Source organism: Vulpes lagopus, chromosome 14, assembly GCF_018345385.1.
Source record: "Vulpes lagopus strain Blue_001 chromosome 14, ASM1834538v1, whole genome shotgun sequence".
In the NCBI taxonomy this organism is placed as follows: Eukaryota; Metazoa; Chordata; class Mammalia; order Carnivora; family Canidae; genus Vulpes; species Vulpes lagopus.
This window is the reverse complement of record NC_054837.1, coordinates 18,712,547-18,731,749: the sequence shown is the minus strand read 5'-3', so window position 1 is coordinate 18,731,749 and position 19,203 is coordinate 18,712,547. Positions and strand designations below refer to the sequence as shown.

General features: G+C 44.0%; 1 protein-coding gene across 1 annotated transcript in view; it reads left to right on the top strand.

The window, feature by feature from the left end:
- The window catches only part of LOC121475689 (SV2 related protein), a 71,085-nt gene that overhangs the window by 26,898 nt on the left and 24,984 nt on the right, over positions 1–19,203 (top strand). The window contains exons 5-6 of the mRNA XM_041729210.1: positions 701–772; positions 9,736–9,860. Of these exons, the coding sequence (XP_041585144.1) occupies positions 701–772; positions 9,736–9,860 (197 nt within the window). The remainder of the gene's footprint in view (positions 1–700; positions 773–9,735; positions 9,861–19,203) is intronic.

The window sequence follows — 19,203 nt, the reverse complement described above, 5'->3', positions numbered from 1 at the left end:
ACTGCATCAGCTCTGTTCAAAAATTAACAATGTAACAGTGACTTTGTGGGGCACACCAAGAGCTCTCCATGAGTGCTTCTGCTTACAAATAGCTTACAATTCTTTTTTTTTTTAAGATTTTATTTATTCATGAGAGACAGAGAGAGAGAGAGGCAGAGACACAGGCAGAGGGAGAAGCAGGCTCCATGCAGGGAGCCTGATGCCGGACTCGATCCCAGGACTCCAGGATCAGGCCCTGGGCCAATAGCAGGCGCTAAACCGCTGAGCCAGGGATCCCAACCTTCTGTCTTCTGTTTTTCTCACTCTCCAAGCTCTACCTTTGAAATTTTCTTAGCAACAGGGTGAGACATTTCTTTGGTAGGTGAGAAATTATTCAGATGCTAGTTCTGTGCCTATACTGCCCAATCCCAGCTCAGGTAGTGCTGCTTACACCTGTGTGACCCTGGCCAAGGGATGTCCCCTCTCTGAGTCTCAGTTTCCTCATCTGTAAAACAGGAATAATGATATTACCCACCCCACAAGATTGTTGTGGGGCTTAAATAGTAACACAAAGCACCCAAACAGTGTTTGTACCTTAACAGGATCTCAGCCAGTGTTGGCTCATCACTCAGACCAGGACGTGATATCACAGGTTCAAGTCATTGTTCCTCTTCTCTGCGATGCTCCGTGTCACTAACAGACCCTGTCTTTCCATCCACAGGTAGTCTTTGTTGGCATGATGTCCAGCTCTACGCTCTGGGGAAACATCTCAGACCAGTACGGCAGGAAAACAGTAAGGCGACCTCTCCTAAGTGCATGTCCTCTGGGTTATCTCCATGGTGGCGTTGACAAGCAGCAAAACAGTGCTGCTTAGCATTTGGGAGGCCCGATGAGCTCTGTCAAAATGCAATGAGAAGACATTGGCTCTGAGGCCATGGACTCTCGAAAACACACATGCCTAGTGAGGCCCAAGCATGTACATTTCAGAATGCAGAAGATGCCACTGGTGCCCACCCAGGTCCCCTTGGCACCCACTATCCCCTTACACAAGGCTGGGGAAAGTCAAGGGCTGGTAGATAAAGTTGTCAACTTTCTTGCCCTAAATGAATCATCTCCTAATCCCAGCAGCACTGAGCTCCGGGATCCGTGGGAACTTGCTCATGAAGTTACCTTGAATTGTCTGCTTTCCCCACTCCTCCTGGGATCACCACCTAAATAAACTGTTTGTACTAGAATTCTTGTGTCAGGGTCTGCTTTGGGGGAAGCCCAGCCTCAGATATGACATGAAATGGATTTGCAAACAAGGAAGAAGGGAACTCACAGGTCTGGCATTGCATTGAGCTCGTACTGTTTGATTCACTTGTTACTGCATGGTCCCCTTTGTGTTTTACACTGCTCTGGTTTTGCTAGGCTGCACTTGGGTGCTTTGATTCCTTCAGCATGTGAAGTTACAGTTCTCCAAACTATAAACTTGGGCCTGATGGGAGAAAAGAGCTTTGTAGATCTAGAAGCTTTACTTGGTTAAGGGCCCTGCTCAGGAATAGCTGCCACTCCGGTAGTGCATTCTGAGTGATTGCACCTGCTGACTGCTTTATTGTTATTTTTCCTGGACTCTTCTTTTCAGTCTGCAGCTTCTTGGGAGGCAGGGTGGTGTAGTGGTTACATGCTTGGGCTCTGGAATCAGGTGGATCTGGGTTCACTTGCGACCCTGCCACTCCTGGCTGTGTGACCTTGGGCAAGTGAATTGACCTCTCTGAGGATCAATTTCTTCATATGTCTAAAGAAAAAAATAACAGATTCTACATTTGAGGGTTGAGATCCTAGGCATGAATGGCTTTGTACCATGCCAGGCACATCATAGGCACAGGACATACATGAGCTGGCATTGCAATGAAAGCATTTCTGACAAGTTCCCAGATGATGCCGATGCTGCTGGTCCGGAGCCCATACTTTGAGAACTATTGACTTAGATTAATGTAGATAGCTAAAAAAAACCTTAGAATTCTGTTAGGAAAGAAGAATGGAGACGTGGATGCTGAAGAGGTAACAGGTGGGGTCCACTATACCAGCACACCAGGGACTGGAAATAACACAGTACCTTGTATGGCAGGCCCTGTACCAGGCCTGATACATGCATTTGCTCACCCAAACCCTGGTACTATTCTCAATCTGATTTTACAGAAGGGAAAAGTGAGGCACAGAGCATGGGCAACTTGCCCAAGCTACACAGCTTATATATCACAGAGCCAGATCTCACTCTTTTAAGGTCTAGACTCTTGCTTTAACACGTGGCTAGTGGCTTGAATCCGTAGATGCTCAATCAATGTATGTTGACTGGATGGATGGATGGATGGATGAACAGTGCAGTCCAGCTGCAGGCCCTCCCACTGTGACTGGACAGGAAATACATAGGCGAGTAGGCACCTGGGAAACATTGACTTACGAAACCTCTAAGGAGCGGCTGGGGCAGGACCAGAAGTGACCAAGCTGGGAAACCAACTCTAGCCATTGTAGCACAGGGACTTTTGGATGGTTTTAGAAGCTGGGGAGGTCAGTTGGGAAGATCTCTCCAGGCCTTCCAAAGAGAATAAAACCTGGATTACTCTGATTTTCAGGCCGTAGCTCTCTAAACTCTGCCCATGCACACCCTCCCACGCACTTCCTTTTTCTGGAGGGTGTAAGTCATTGCTTCAGCAATTTTCTGATTGGAAAAGAGCAGAGCCAGAGCTGGAAAGAGGGAGAGAGGGAGAAAGGATGGAAGTAAGGGAAGAAGGAAGGATGGATGGATGGAAGGGAGGGAGGAGAAGCACCTCTTAAAGCAGAGCCGTTCTTGGGTGGCGCCACAGCGGTGAAGGGAACTGCAAATGTGTGGCTGAGGCTGGACCTAACATTAGCCTTCGCAGTTTTAAAATAATCAAAGGAGAAAGCTCTTCTAAATTCTTCACGTGGCTTCTTCCTGTGCAGACTGGGCATGGGGTGGATGACTTGTCCCTCTGTCTCCTGCTAAAAACACTTTTTATTTACTTGTTCTTGAGGCAAGCATGCATATACACACACAAATGCAGGAACCCATGAAAAGGAACTTTACTGAGGTACAGGAAAGGGGCCTCAGTTTCCTTATTTATGTCAGAGGAGATTGGATCAGATAACAGCTGATAGTAACAGCTACCATTTATTGAGTTCCTGAAACTGAAGGGCAAATGGGTTTGTCCTCCCTTGTGTCTGTTCTAATCATTCAGTAGAGGACTCCAGACACATGGATTTGAGGAGTGGAAGGCTCAATGGGACAGCTCTGTGATCAATTAGTGATGTCTGCCAGGGGCAGGAGGGCAGCCTGGTGAGTGCAGTAAAGCCCATGAGGAAGGTGGCTATGCCTGTTTTGCGTCCTGAGGTGGCCCCGGCACCTGGCACAGCACCTGCCTTTTATAGCAGACCCTCCATAAATACTTCTCGAGTGGCTGAGTTGGATGGATGAAAATCAGATCCCCTTGTTGCCACTTTCTGCCACTCTCTCATCCTCTCCAGACCAGCAAGTGATTTCCTGGATGACTGTTCTCTGTTTTACAGAGAAGTCCAAAAAGATCATTAGCTTATGATCCTGATATCCCTCTGCAGAGTATGTTCATTCTGCCACTAACGTGGGTCGTGCCTATGGCGTTCCCAGGAGGTAGCCCTATAGAATGTAGATACCTTCATTTTAAGGTGGGAAGGAGAAAACTATAGCTCAGGTTTTTAAAAGATTCGTAGATGGGTTTTCAGTAATGCCATTTACTGAATCTTGTGAGTTCTGAACACATTTTGGCAACTTCTAGAATAGCAGTTCTCAACGGGGGAGGGAGTGGGCAGTTTTTATCTCCCCCTTCCTCCCAGGGGACATTCGGCAATGTCTGGGGACGTTTTTGGTTGTCACCACTGAGGGGAGGGGTGCTACTGGCATCTAGTGAGTCAGATTCTGTTTGCTATCCCAAAGTCCATGGGACAGTCCAGGGGTAGTCCACAGGGGTAGTCCACAAAGAACTACCAAGCCCTAAGTGTGAAGGGTGCGAGGGTTGAGAAACGAGGCACTAGAGTGAATGCACAGATGATGCCAAGTTGCACTATTGTGAAGAGTTCATTCTGTATCATCTTATTGTATCAGCTGGGACTACTCCACCCTAATTTCCTATTTACCTCCAGTGCTCATTTGGACAAATGAAATGCTAATGTGACATTTTTGTGAAAGCATGAGCTCTGAGGTCAGACTGCTAAGGTGCAAATCCCAGCTCCTCCACAGACAGGCTGCATGACCTTCAACAAGTTACTCAACCTCCCTGTGCCTCAAGTTTCCTCATTTGTTAGTGGGATCATAGTAGTCTTTCTTCCATAAGGGTGTCCTAGGAGTAAACCGGCCTTTGCACAGAAAGCTCTTGGCACAGAGGAAGCAATTCATAAATGTCCAGTATTGTTCCTATCATTTGGCAAGCTCATGACAATAAACAGCAATGCCAATGTTCAAATGCAGGTATGTCTGGCTCCAGAGTCCACAACCTTGGCTGCTGGGAGACATAACTGAATTATTCCCCCAGAATTCAGTTGAGCAGATGGACATTCAACCGTTCCAAACAAAGCCTGAGAGGGTGCCTATAGAGTGGTCCTCTAGCTCTCCTGACCAGAGAGGAGAGAAATCACCCCCAGACTGCAGGGCCCCCTCCTCCCTGCAGGGAATTCTGGCCCAACCGCAGGGAGGATGGATCAGGTTCTAATTATAAAGCTTCTGTAGAACTCCTCCAGAAACAGAGGGTGAGCCGGGCAGCTGGCAAAGCTTTAGCAAGTGCCAAAAATCTCCTCCTAGCTCCTTGATCTGCCTCCGCCCAGCTGGGAGGCTTCTGGGAGGGTGTCTGCTGCATGACTTTGCAAGGGTCTCATGTAAGGGGTTAGGACTCAGTGGGCCACTTTGATTCCTATAGAAGTTCCTACACCCTGGGGGCTTATGGCAAAGCCACACAAAGGAAGGGCAGCTGTGGGTGTGTGGCCTTGCCGGGGTGAAGGTGCTCCACCCTCTCTATTGAGTGAGGGAACTTAAGCAAATTATTTCACCCCTCTGAGTCTCAGTTTCCCCATTTGTAAAACTAGGTTGTCAAGAGCAGGAGTTCAGAGGGCTGCTGGAAGGGTTATATGAGAAATGTAGTTAATGCACTTAGAACAGTATTTTACTGATGCACGGTTAGCCGGTGACCAATGGAACCTACTATTGGCTGCGTCGCAAAAAAAAAAAAAAAAAAAAAATCAGAATATGATCAGGTCACTAGCTAGTTCAAAGGCTATAGATCCATGTTATCTGTAAGTACGAAAAGGAAGTAGCTGGCAGGCAACAAGCCTCTCATCCCAATATATTTTTTAAAGATTTATTTATTTATTTATTCATGAGAGACAGAGAGAGAGGCAGAGACACAGGCAGAGGGAGAAGCAGGCTCCATTCAGGGAGCCTGATGTGGGATTTGATCCCGGGTCTCAGGATCAAGCCCTGGGCCAAAGACAGGTGTTAAACCACTGAGCCACCCAGGGATCCCCTCATCTCAATATTTTGAAGATCCCCAGCCTCCTTGTCCCCTGACAATTTTCCTTGTCCTGCACATGACCGGAGGACATCAAGGGCACTGAGTCAACAACCTTCCAGGACTGAGTAATGCTCATGATGATGACATCAGCATGCTCCTTTTGGAGGCTGCAGACTTGGCACCCAAGTGGTAGCAAGACCCTCAGCTTCTTAGAGCAGAAGCTTGAAGCCTTTCCAGGCTACAGGTTGTATACCAGGGAGCTATGAACTGAACATGGCCTATAGATGTGTTTTATTTAACCCATACAATGCTGTATAGGATTTTGAATCAGTTGCCTCTGCTTCAAAAAATAATGTATTTTGCATAAAAATGAAGAGCTCTGGTTTTTTTTTGTTTTGTTTTGTTTTGTTTTGTTTTTTTAATTGGGCTATCTGGCAGCCCAGGATCCACATTCTGTGATGGCAACTTTTGGCTAGAGCTCAGTAGAGGCTGACAAGACAGGCCAAGCTCTCTTGCATTCACCTGGACCCACCTATCCTTGCTGCATGACACCCTCATGCATGCTCTCTGTCAGAGGCAATGGGAGCCATCAAAGGCCCAGGAGGAGGGGAGTGCTCATTCAAGTATGGCATTTGGAGTTGAAAGTCCTGACTCCATGTTTGACTGCTGATCCTGGACAAATCATTCAACTACTTTGACCCTCACTGTGCTGATTTGTAAAGTGGGAGTGAAAATAACAGCCTCTTTCCACAGGCTGCTGTGAGGACCCAGTGTAAAGATGTGACAGTGATTTACAAAATGGGAATGAAAGTTCCATAAAGTTAGAGACTCTGGCTGTCACATTCCCTGCTGTACCTCAGGAGGCACTCAGTGCATGCATGGTGAAGGGATAAATGAATGAATCATGGTATCTTGACTGCCAGGCATGCGACAGATGCTTAATATATGCATATTGAACAAATGATTGAATGGATGATGCATATCAGTACCTTTAGTGCTGGGCACACAGCAGGTGTCTAATACACATATATTGAATGAATGAATGAATGAATGAACAAATAATATATAGCATTTTTTCTAGCATCTGGCATAGAACAGGCACTTGATATATGCTTATTGTTAAGTGAATAATTGAATGAACAACTTAATGAATACATAATGTCTATACTTCTCTCTCTAGAACCTGGCATACAGGGGATGCTCAGTAAATGAATACTGAAAGAAGAAAAGGAGAGGGGGAGAGAGGGGAGTGGGGAGACGGGGCCAACAATCTAAAAGGCAGAACAAATGTTAGGCCAGAATGACAAGTGTAGTTAATGAGAAGCTCAAAAGCCCAGGAGACATTTCTGCAGAGTCCCGAGCAGTGCTTGGATGAGGCAGCTGGCAGTGCCCGTGCCTTTGCAGTACCCATGACAATACTCACAAATGGTTGCTGAGTCCTCATTTCCTGGCCAGCTGGAAAGCCCTGACATCAGTGGGCAAATGCAGAGCTAGCTGTAGTCTGCTGTGACCCTGCAGGACAGGTCACATGCAGGTCTTTGCTGCCTGGCATGGGGTCATGTGGTGACCCCAATGGGGTAGTGAAGCTCCCAGGCGGTCGCTGGAGAGAGGCTTAGCTCTCAGGTGCCAGTCGGGGTGCCCTCTTTTCTACCCGCTCCTCTTCTCCTCCTCTGTTTTCCCTCTTTTCATTTTCTTTGCTGCTAATGATGTCCTATCTCTGATTCAAGACTCCTTGGGTTCCAAGAAAGCAAATCCCTCTTAAGATAGCTTAAGCCACAAGAAAGGAAGTAAGTAAATATGTGGCAAATACTAATTTCGTAGTCATGTGTTTCGGAGTGCAGAAATGTTGCTTCATTATTGTTGCAATAGATCCATAGCTCCCTAGGCTTTGATAATTCCTATCCCATCTGTTTTTTTATATACTTAATATCTTTCTTTATATCAATTTTACTTTTTAAAAAAGATTTTATTTATTTATTCATGAGAGACATTGAGAGAGGCAGAGACACAGGTAGAGGAAGAAGCAGACTCCCTGCAGGGAGCCTGACGCAGGACTTGATCCCAGGACCCTGGGATCATGCCCTGAGCCAAAGGCAGACACTCAACCACTGAGCCACACAGGTGCCCACAACTTCGTTTTTAAAAAAAAAAAAAAAAAAAAAACAAACAAACTGGGACACCTGGTTAACTCAGTTGGCTAGGTGTCCAACTCTTGATTTCAGCTCAGGTCATGATCTCAGGGTCCATGTTCATCAGAGAGTCGAGATTTTCCCTCTCCTTCTGCCACTCCCCCCACTTGCTCTCTCTCTCTCAAATAAATTAATTAAAATCTTTTTTAAAAACCCTTAAATGCATGTTTTTGGAAAGGGAAACTTTATAGAGAGTCCTAAATAGGAAATCAGTAGCAATTGTCCTAAATAGGAAATATCTGCAAAAATAAATACAATGAAAATAAAACAATGTTACTAAATTCTAGTTGGTTACAGTTGCCTCCTGTCCAATCTGTTAAAAAGAGAGATTAACGGGTGTTTAAAAAGGTGTTAAAGACAGACTAACACCACATAGATCTTTTCTCTTGGACATAATCAGAATAATGATTGGAATGAAAAATCACTTTCTTGCAAGCTAATGAAAGTTATTTAAAGTATTCTCTCTCCCACTTAAAATCATTTTCCAAGAAACTGGAAATCATCTGTCAGACCTCCAAATTTCCTCTCTAGTCCCTTTTCATTCATTTTAATTTCTTGTAAGTTTATTTATTTAAGTAATCTCTACATCCAAGATCAAGACTCCCATGTTCTTCTGATTGAGCCAGCCAAGGCACCCTCGTTCATTTTAACTGGAAAGCTAAAGTCAGTGTGCTTCAGACTTCCCACCTGAAGTGTCCCCAGGGAGACAAGAGGGTGCACTCAAGGCTGGATCTGGGGGAAGTACTACAGAGAGAGACCTGCCCAGACACCGTGTTGCAGGTTTAAAATCCACATAGAATTTGTGTTCTATTCCATAATATGTTTGGTGTTGGTTATTGTGAACCCAGGGTCCTGGGCTTGAGCCCTACATCCGGCTCCCTGCTTCTCCCTCTCCCTCTGCCTGCCGCTCCCTCTGCTGCTGCCTGTGCTCTTTCTCTGTCAAATACATAAAATCTTAAAAAAAAAAAAAATAACACCTTAAATTGCATTCACCCTTGATTTTTTCTCAGTCTCTAAGAGTAATTAACACTCCAGGAATACACAGCATGTTTGTTTTGCAGCATTGTATCTCTAGGTGGTTCTCAACCCCGTGAAATACAATGTTCCCTTTACTTAGAAATTGTTATGAAAACTTTTAATAACGCCCTTAATGATCCAGAAATAATTTCAAAAATAAAATAGCCACCCACATAATCTTTAAAAGAAACCAGTTATTAAAAAAATAAAATAATAAAATAAATCAGGTATAATGCCCCAAGTATGATATAATGGAGGACTTTTTAAAGGAGGCAGTTAGTTAAATGTATTTTCAATATGCAAATGTGCATGCACAAGTGTCCAGATAAAAGGAAGAAGTTAATATTTGTCTCTGATTATAAATAAGCTTGTATTTAACTTAATTTTGATGATGCTTTTTTCTTTATATTTGACATTTTGAAATAGATTTAGATCAGTCTATTCATAGATACACATAGAAACCCTATGAATGCAGACAGATACTGGAGTGTTCCCTCAATGACTCAAATACCATATGCAGTGTTGCCATTGACAACATGGCTTTCTGAAATGAAGAACAATTTTGTAAAGTTCCAGAAAAACCACACACAAACTTCCTTTGATTTACCTAGAAGTTGGATTCCTGCAAAATTAAGTGTATATTCAAATCTTATTTCTATATAAAATAGAGTGAAGGTCAAGGTACAGATAGTCATGGAGTTTTCACCTGGATGATAGGCAAGTAGAAAGTTCAATTTGAGATGGTGCAGGATACAAGACAAGTCTTTATTGAGTCTCATGCACTGCATCTAACATCTCAGGCCCCTATATATTAAATGCCGATCATTGGGGCAACCAAGAATGCTGCAGAATTTTCCCACAGCCCTTCCCCCCAGGGGTTGGCACCATCCCACAGAGAATCTGTATGGATTGCTGTTTAACATGACCCCATTGATGGCTTTCAACAGGTTTGGGGGCCACATGGCCTGGAGGTACTGAGAAGCCCTGTGACTTGGTGTCTTCCTTCTCCACAGGGGCTGAAGATCAGTGTGCTCTGGACTCTGTACTATGGCATCCTCAGTGCTTTCGCGCCCGTGTACAGCTGGATCCTGGTGCTCCGGGGCCTGGTGGGCTTCGGGATCGGAGGGGTCCCCCAGTCGTAAGTAAACGCCCAGCTCTGGCCATCCAGCAAGACAGCCAGTCAACTATGTTCATAGCCTGGGGGGTGGATGCAGAGACGGTACACTAGGGCTTCTGGCATCAAGGAGGTATGATGTAGCCAGAAAATAGTACCGTTATCAGTATTGTAATGATTGGCAAAACGAAAGCAACATAATAGGGGCACCTGGATGGCTCAGTCAGTGAAGTGTGTAACTCTTGATCTTGGGATTGTAAATTCGAGGCCCATATTGGGTGTAGAGATTACTTAAAAATAAAATCTTAAGGGGCACCTGGGTGATCCAGTCAATTAGGCATCTGACTCTTGGTTTTAGCTAGGGTCATGATTTCAGGGTCCTGGGATCGAGCCCCACATCAGGGTCTGCATTCAGTATAGAGTCTACTTGTGATTCTCCTTCTGCTCCTCCTACTCCTGCTTTCTCTCTTTTCTGTCTCTCAAATCAATCAATCAATCTTTAAAAAATAAAATAAAATCTTAGAAAAACACAACACAATAGCTGGAAATAGCTGTGGTCATATACCACAAGGGCATCTCCTTTGATACGTATCAGCTCCCTTGGTCTCAAACACTGTAATGCGGGATTCTGTGTCAATGAGTTGAATACTTTGAAAGCTGGTGCTGGCTGGGACCCCGTAGGCAGGAAAGGCAAACCCATGCCCAGAATATGTGCCAGTTCCATAATGAAATAATAATAAAAATATAGATCATCTAAAAAAGGGGGGGGGGGATCCCTGGGTGGCTCAGTGGTTTAGCACCTGCCTTAGGCACAGGGTGTGATCCTGGGGTCCCCAGATCAAGTCCCACATCAGGCTTCCTGCGTGGAGCCGGCTTCTCCCTCTGCCTGTGTCTCTGCCTCTCTCTGTGTGTCTCTCATGAATAAATAAATAAAATCTAAAAATAAATAAATAAATAAAAAATAATAAAATGAAAAATAAAACTATAGATCTAGCATTGATTGGACATATTTCTAGGCACATCGCAGCAGCCCCAGGAGGTATGTGTTATCAAATGATTGCAATCCTCCTTTTATAGTTGAAACCAAGACTCAATGGGTGAAATCATTTGCCCAAGACATATGGTGTGTAGTGGAACTAAGAACCCGAGTCTGTCTGCCTACAGCATCCATGCTCTTAACCCTCACAAGGCACATGAGGGCCCTCTTCCTCTTCTAACCTAAACATGAGGTGTGGTGGGCCTAATCAGATGCAAACTGAGTATTTGTTGGTGCTATTGTTAAGGTACTGAGAATAGTCACAGTTGTTAGAAGAAGCCACTCTGTCCTGGGAGATGGGCAGACAATGGCATGTGGGGTGTATCTGACCTGCAGACTAGTTTTATAAATAAAGTTTTATTGGAACACAGCCACATCCATCATTTACATATTAACTATACCCATTTTCATATACAGCAACAGAGTTGTCTCAGCAGAGACATCATTTCCTATCTGGCCTCCTATAGAAAAGGGGCCATCCTATAGGGTGATAATGGCCAATATTTAGTGTTTACTAGGAAGCATGTGCTTTTCTAAACAGTTTACCAGATTGTCTCGTGTAATCCCCGCAAAATCCTAGGTAAATTCAATTATTCATCCCATTTCACAGATACAGAAACTGACGCACAAAGAAGTGAAGTGACTTACCCTAGGTGACAGAGTCAGAAAGAGGCTTAGTGAGAATCTCAGGCCCTCTAAGTCCAGAGTCTAGGCACTAACCATTGCATTGTACTGTCTCTCTATCAAAGATGCAAAGGATTTGGAAAGAGGCTAGAGGCAGATTGAGGATGATGTAGAATATTTCATATGAAGGGATCTGAATGAAAAGAAGAAGCCAGAGTTGAGTCCGAAGAAGGATAATAGTCCATTTGGGTTAGCTCGTTGGGGTGAGATATGTGAGAATTGAAAGCTAAGGTTGGACAGGTAGACCAGGGCAAGCTTCCTAAAGGTCTTGAATGCCAGGCCAAAGGAATTGCCTACAGGCAGTGTGGAGCCACTGAGACTTCTTGAGCAGGGGAGATACTTTAGAAGTATTAATCTGGCAATAGTGGGTAGGATGGGTTGAAGATAAGGAATAATAATTCTTGTTACGATAATTTAGGGAAATTTCCCACAAGGTCCAGTTTGTTCACTTATTTAATATTTCTTGAGCACCTACTATGGCACTGGCCTGTACTATACGCTGGGGATACAGCATGAGCAAGACAAATATGGTCCCTATTACAGGTGGGGATCTCAGAAAACAGAATGTGAGATGGAGATTAGTGTGCAAGCAATTATTGATATCAGCACCTGCAAGGGAGTGAGTAAAGCTTGAATGGGCAGAGGGAGGAGCTGAGCAGAGCTGACCCTATAGAAGTTCCAGAACTGGAATGGCTCCTTAGAATTGTTCCAAAATGAGGCATGGGGGCTGGACCTTTATACCTTCACATCAGCCATATTGGACATGAGGTGCCCTCAAAAAGGGAGCGTGACCTTGGGCAAAGCAGCTACTTTGGGGCAAGGCAATTTCTGGCAGGGCCCCAATTCTGAGCTCTTAGCAGGTAACATTCCTGGTCTTTCTAGAGGGAGTATGTCCCTCAGTCCTGAAGGGTGAGTCCAGGTGGTACATCACAGAACCCAGGACAGTCTACCCTTTGTACCTCTTGGATCTCCTTGCTTCATATAATAAGTCTACCCCATCAGGGAACAGCTTTTCCAGCACTCTGATTGGTCTTTTCCCTGAAAAGACTTAAAAGAGGCTGGCTAGTGGGGTAAACTAAAGTCCCTGTTATTGCTGCTGGTCTCACGGCTGCCGCTGATGCCTAATATCTCCCTCTCCGGCTGCTTGTTTAGGTTCCTATTGCCTTTGGCCAGCACTTCTGCTGATCAAGATGGTTTACCTGGTGAGGTGTTCCAGACCACATGCCTGAGTCACTGTGCCCTTCCCAGGCCATAGCTGCTGCGTGTCCATTTAACACCAAAATTGGGCAGACAATTACCAAGAGATGTCCAGGATATCACCTGGGTACCCCATTAGATAACAGTAGCCCTATTGCCTCCTGATGCTCAGGATCAATTCCTAAGACAGAATGCTGACTCTCTTTCTTGACACAAGGAACCCAAATTTACTAAGTGGCAGATGTTACATAGGGTCTAATGGGATTCTTGTTGGGGAAGCATGCCCTAGGGGAAGCATGCCCTCTCTGGAACCAGGACTTCTAACTCCACAGGTGGGCAATTACAAATTCCTCCTTCAACCCTTTGATTTCAGAGGATGTATTCCTTCTACATTGCACCATATGATGGACATTGACTTAAGGGTATATTTTGTCCTAGAAGACAGTATCCCATCCTCACAGAGCATCATCTCCAAGCCAATGCCTCCGTGGCATCTTCATCCCCCATCAGGCCAGCATCTTCAAGGTACCATAAGTGGATTCCATGGTCATATACCACAAGGGCATCTCCTTTGATACGTATCAGCTCCCTTGGTCTCAAACACTGTAATGCGGGATTCTGTGTCAATGAGTTGAATACTTTGAAAGCTGGTGCTGGCTGGGACCCCGCAGGCAGGAAAGGCAAACCCATGCCCAGAATATGTGCCAGTTCCATCAAGATGAGTTACTGCTCCTTCCACAATGGAAGATGCCCAGTATCAATACTTTGCCACCACGTGACATGGGACGACTCCATCCTGGGGGCTCTGCGTCGGTCTCTGTTGCTTGCAGAATGGCAGTACGTGCATGAGGATCTGGCCCAATTGCCTCTTGAGGGTTAACAGTTCACTGGTTGACTTCTTGAGCCTGTTGAGCCTGTTGAGTATCATAGTTGGGGAAGAGTAAGAGAGGGAATCTAGAAGAGTAATGCCTACACTGAAGTAGTGTGACTTGGTCATGATTACCAGATTCAAATTCTGACTGTCAAAAAAGAAAAAATTCTGACTGTCCCCTAACAGCTGTGTGCCCTTAGGCAAGTCACTAAACCTTTCTACTTCTCAGTTCCTTCGTCTCTAAAATGGGGATAATAGCGTACCTACATCATGGGGTCAATTAGAATATTACATGACAGCACATGTGAAATGCCTGGGACAGTGTCTGGCAGAGAGCACTCAGTGAATGTAAGCATGTGCGTGGTCTGCCAAAGACTGTGAAGCTCAGGTGTCAGTGTGATGGATGTTGGATTCAGTGGGTTATTAGGGAAGGAATAAATGGGGACAGGAGATATAACCACATGGATTGAATATGAGAACAAATCCCCAGACTCTTTCTGCCACTTAGAGGCTAGAAGGGCAGTGAGTGGCTCTCAGTTCCCTCCAGTCCTTCCTTCCCTATTCATTATTGACCCCTCCAGGGCTCTGCAGAGTAGACATCTGACATACACTCCTGGGCCTAGGATAGGCTTAAAAACCACCAGAGCTCAAGGCAAAGGCCATTAAGCCAAGCCTATAAATCTGGGCTGGCAGGGGCTTGTGGCCAATGTCCTCCACGTCTGGACCAACTCCAGGAATTCCTACAGACAGCCACTGTCCCATTCATGAGCCATTCATTGACTAGGGGACAGTCTTTCCCTAGTGGCTGGAAAGAAAGCACTCTTAGAAGTACACATTAAATTCCTTTCCCAAGGATACTCAGGTAGATGATGGCTGAACCCAGCCTCCCAATAGCTACCTGAATTTTCTTCCCATAAGGGAGAAGGGAAAGGAACTACGTATTTAGAATGTTCAGTGATCCTTGTTTGAAATGGTGGAATGAGAGGAAGAAGCAAGGTTTCCAGGACCTTGAGGGGGCTGGCTGTTGTTGGGAAAAGGTTACTTATTACTGTCTAATTAAACCTTAGTCATGAGACCCTTCAGATGTGTATTGGTGGGCCATGTGCTTGGGGGATGATTGCCAACACGTATCTTGGGGGTTTAGAGATAAAGGGAAATTTCTAAAGGAATTTTTATATGTTAAAGTAGACTTACAGGATCCTGGGGGTTGGGCTGAGATTGCCTTCTGGCCTTAGCAAAGTATGAACATTGAGGTAGTTGAGTCTGTAGAGGAGTGTCTCTTTGCCTGTTTCAAGGACTTGTCAATGTGCTTTGTCCTCAGCTAGTCCTTTGTTCCCACATCACAGCTAACAAAGGGCAGAGCTCAGATTTAAACATCACTTGACCCTGCAAACATATTTTCTTAAATACTGTATAGCTTATTTGAGGAGAGCAAATAAAAATTAGGAATAAAGGGCACCTGAGTGGCTCAGTGGGTTAGGCATCTGCCCTCGGCTCAAGCCCTAGTCCCAGGGTCTTGGGATCAAGCTCCAAACTGGGCTCCCTGCTCAGCATGGAGTCTGCGTCTCCCTCTGCCCCTCACTCCACTCATGTGTGCTCTCTCTCAAATAAATAAATAAAACCTAAAAAAAAAAACAACCAGAAACAAAATTACAGAAGAAATATTTAGCCACCCAAGAGAGCCACTGGCTTCCCAGCACTTCCACGCCAGCCATTTACATAAAAATAATCATGTCTTAATTATGCAATGTTCTTAGCTAGTTATAAAAATGGCTCCCCTGAGTTCATTATTTGGAAACATTTAGTTGCAGATTTTTTTTAATTGAAGGTTTTTTTTTAAGATTTTATTTATTTATTCATGAGAGACACAGAGAGAGAGAGAGAGAGAGAGAGAGAGAGAGAGAGAGAAGCAGAGATACAGGCAGAGGGAGAAGCAGGTTCCATGCAGGGACCCCAATGTGGGACTCCATCCTGGGACTCCGGAACCACGCCCTGAGCTGAAGGCAGACGCTCAACTGCTGAGCCACCCAGGCATCCCTAATTGAAGATATTTTTATATAATTAAAGCAACCGAGAGTTTCCATTCACTTAGACTTCGCACCATCTCACAAAACCAAATAAGTAAGACTTTGCTGTATAATTTTTTAAAAGTGCAAAAAACAACTGAATTTTTTCTTTCAGTTTTATTGATGTGTAATTGACATCTAACACTATACATTCAAAGCATATAGCATAATAACTTGACTTACATATCTTGCAAAAATTATGACCTCAATAAGTTTAGTTAGCTCATCTGTAAACTGTATTACTAATAAAGAGCCCATCCCTCAGCCCTGATCTGTGCTTTTTTATGCGCTTCCTTCTATCCCTCTTTTTACTTTTATAATTTTTAAAGATTTTATTTTTAAGTAATCTCTACACCCAATGTGGGGCTTAAACTCACAACCCCAAGATCAAGAGTCACATGACTATGACTGACTAAGCCAGCCAGGTGCCTCATTCCTTTTTTTCTTCTATTATTTCTTCTCCCAAAGTAGGTGTTTATGCTGGTCCTTGGTGCTAAAAATAGTAACATTAATATTGATCATCATTGTAATGTCCATTGAGTGCTTACCAAGTCCTAAGCACTATGCTGTTCATTGACAACCCTATCACTCCCAGTTTACAGATGAGAAAACTGAGGCTCAGAGATTGTTAAAAAAAAACTTGCTTAAGGCCAGATGGTTGTTAAGTGTGGTGTGGAGTTACCTCTTGCTTTGTAACAAACAACCCCGACATTTATGGCTTAACAACAATTTATTGAACTCATGATTCTGACTTGGGCAGTTTGATTGTTCTGGGCTCAGCGGTGCTCCACTCATGTGTCTCCAGTCAACTGGTGAATTGGATGGGGGCTGGCTAGGCTAGCATGGCCACAGCTGACTCACCTGTGCTCCACAAGCCTCTCAAACTCCAACTGGCTAGCCCCAGCACCTGGTCACCTGCACCTGGGCAGGGGTTCAAATCTGCAAGCAAAAGCCATAGAGTATCTTGAGATCCAAGCTTGAAATGGGCACAATATTACTTCTATTTCACTTCTATTCTCTGTTGAACGAGAGCAAGACTCAAGGCCCAGATTCAAGGGTTGGGGAAGTAGACTTTGGATGGAGTGACTTGTAAGGAAGCAAGATACAGGGAGGGAAAATAGTGGGGCACCTTGTACAAACCATCTACCGCATGGAGCAACTGGGTTCAAATCCACACCCATCTAATGCCAAAGCTCTTACATTTGAACAGATGTCATGAAAGGATTCTGAGCTTATATAGTCAGAAAGTCCTGGTAGATCATTAATGTCTGCTGGGTCCCTGGTACTGATTTGGAGATGAATCTGGGCATGTAGAACTAGAGGTTATGAGTGGTTTCTATTCTCTTTAATTAAGACAGGAAAGAAGATCACATTTGGGATGCCAAATAATTACCTTTTCTCTCTATGGCGGAGCAGCAAGAGGGAAGAGACTTTAACTCAAGCGAAGAAATTAGAAGTAACTTTATTTTTATCATTAAAAGTAATACCTTTTCGTTTTAGAAAAATTTAGAAAATGCAAATAAGCATCAAAAATGATCATTGCCTCTAATTGCAAAATATACACAAAATATATGTAAGAGACCTGTTGGCACCAGGACAGATTGTTTATTATTTCCAGTAGAGGGGGCTGTGTATTCCAGCAGAAATGCCCCTTAGCTAAGAGACTGAGATGGAAACCCGCCTTAACTGGCACCCTGCTTGTGTGTTAGCCACTTTTAAAGATTAATGCTCGTGGAAGCTGCCCATCTATTCCACCTTGAAACCTCCTTAGAAGATTCTTCAGATTGGTGTCTAGAGCTTGCTCACAAACCTGTCCTTGGCACTGCTCTTTCCCCTCAAGACCAAGCAGAAATGCCAAATGGAGATCACAGGTCACTTCTTTCCAAGTATGTGATCCAAATGGCAAAGCTCTAATTGCCAAGTGCTATAAATGTGATTATTTTCAGTGGGAATTTATTCACACCAGTATCAACTGTTTCTTGGCATTGCTACTTTCATTGCTCATTCTTTTATTCTTCAGTGTGATTGTAATAATCATCATACTTTGGATGAAGATCAAACAGCTCGTTTTCATAATGAACTGCCATAAATAATGGCCAAGTAGGGGGCACAACAATTGCAGGAAAAAATGTTTCTTGTGGCTTAGGTGGCAAAAACAAGAAATTGAAAAACATCTAAGTATTCATCAACAGGGTTGTAGCTGTTTAAAAATAATGCAGTAGATCTATATGTATGTCAATATGGAAAGATTTCCAAACTGTCTTACTGAAAGCAGATCCTGATACAGAGATGCTAGAGCAAGTAGTTTAGTCTGGGAGATCCTGCAGCATGTATCTCCAGATTGTCCTGTTCAAGGGATGAGGGAACTGTCATTTGTTGAGAGCTCCTCCTGAGAAGTTTAAATTCCTTGGCACTCTTGGTCTGCCACAGAGGTTGGCAGAGCAAGTTTTAATAACCAGAGAAAGCGCCAGGGGAGAGTTGCAGGTGCTGACAGTTGGAAACTAGATGGGCATGCATGGAAGTGGCAAGAATTGGAGCATTTGTATGGGTGAAACATGAAGACTATGCTGCATACGTGTTAAGGAAGGAAGGGAAGGAGGGAGGAAGGAAGGAAAAAAGAAAGCAAGGAAGGGAGAAAGGGAGGGAAGACAGGAGGGAGAGAAGAAAAGGGAAGGGAGGAAAAAAGAAAGATATATTGTTTAAATTTATTTATTTATTTATGTAGAGAAGGGGCTGGAAATTTGCAAAGCAAACTCCTGGTTGATATGGCTCTAGGGGAGCAAGATGGAAGTAGGGGCAATGGGGAAGAGGAAGAATCATCATATACTCTGTATATTTGTGTATCACTAAATTGTTTTACAATGAAAATGCATTCATGTACTACTTTTGTAACGAAAAAACAAAAAAGAAAGAAAGAAAAAACTCCATGCTATAGCTTCATTATAAAAGGAAATCCTTGCCATCTAAGGACAGGAATAGCTTTGCCCTTAGAATATGCTGCTGCATGGTTAGTAGTTTAATTTGGTGGAGAAAAGGTAAACATGCCTTTCATCTTATTATTATGGATTTTAAAAAATAATATAGGAACATCATTTGGAGAATAGCACAAAAATTTCAAAGAAGGGTACCTGGGTAGCTCAGTGGTTGAGCATCTGCCTTTGGCTGGGGTCGTGGTCCTGGGGTACCGGGATCGAGTCCCACATCAGGCTCCCTCCATGGGGCCTGCTTCTCCCTCTGCCTATGTCTCTGCCTCTCTCTGTGTGTCTCTCAGAATAAATAAAATATTAAAACAATTTTCAAAGAGGTCATCCATTGTAATCACTATAACCCTCCGTAACCACTATAATCTTGGTCCCCATTCTCAGAGCTGAGTTAGTGAAATTCCTAATGGTTTTTGTTGAGAGAGGTACCAGCGGGCATATAACTTGGAACAAGTTTTTTTGGGAACCGCTTTGGTAATATATATCAAAAAAGCCTTAAATCTATACATGCCCTTTGACACAAATTCCACTT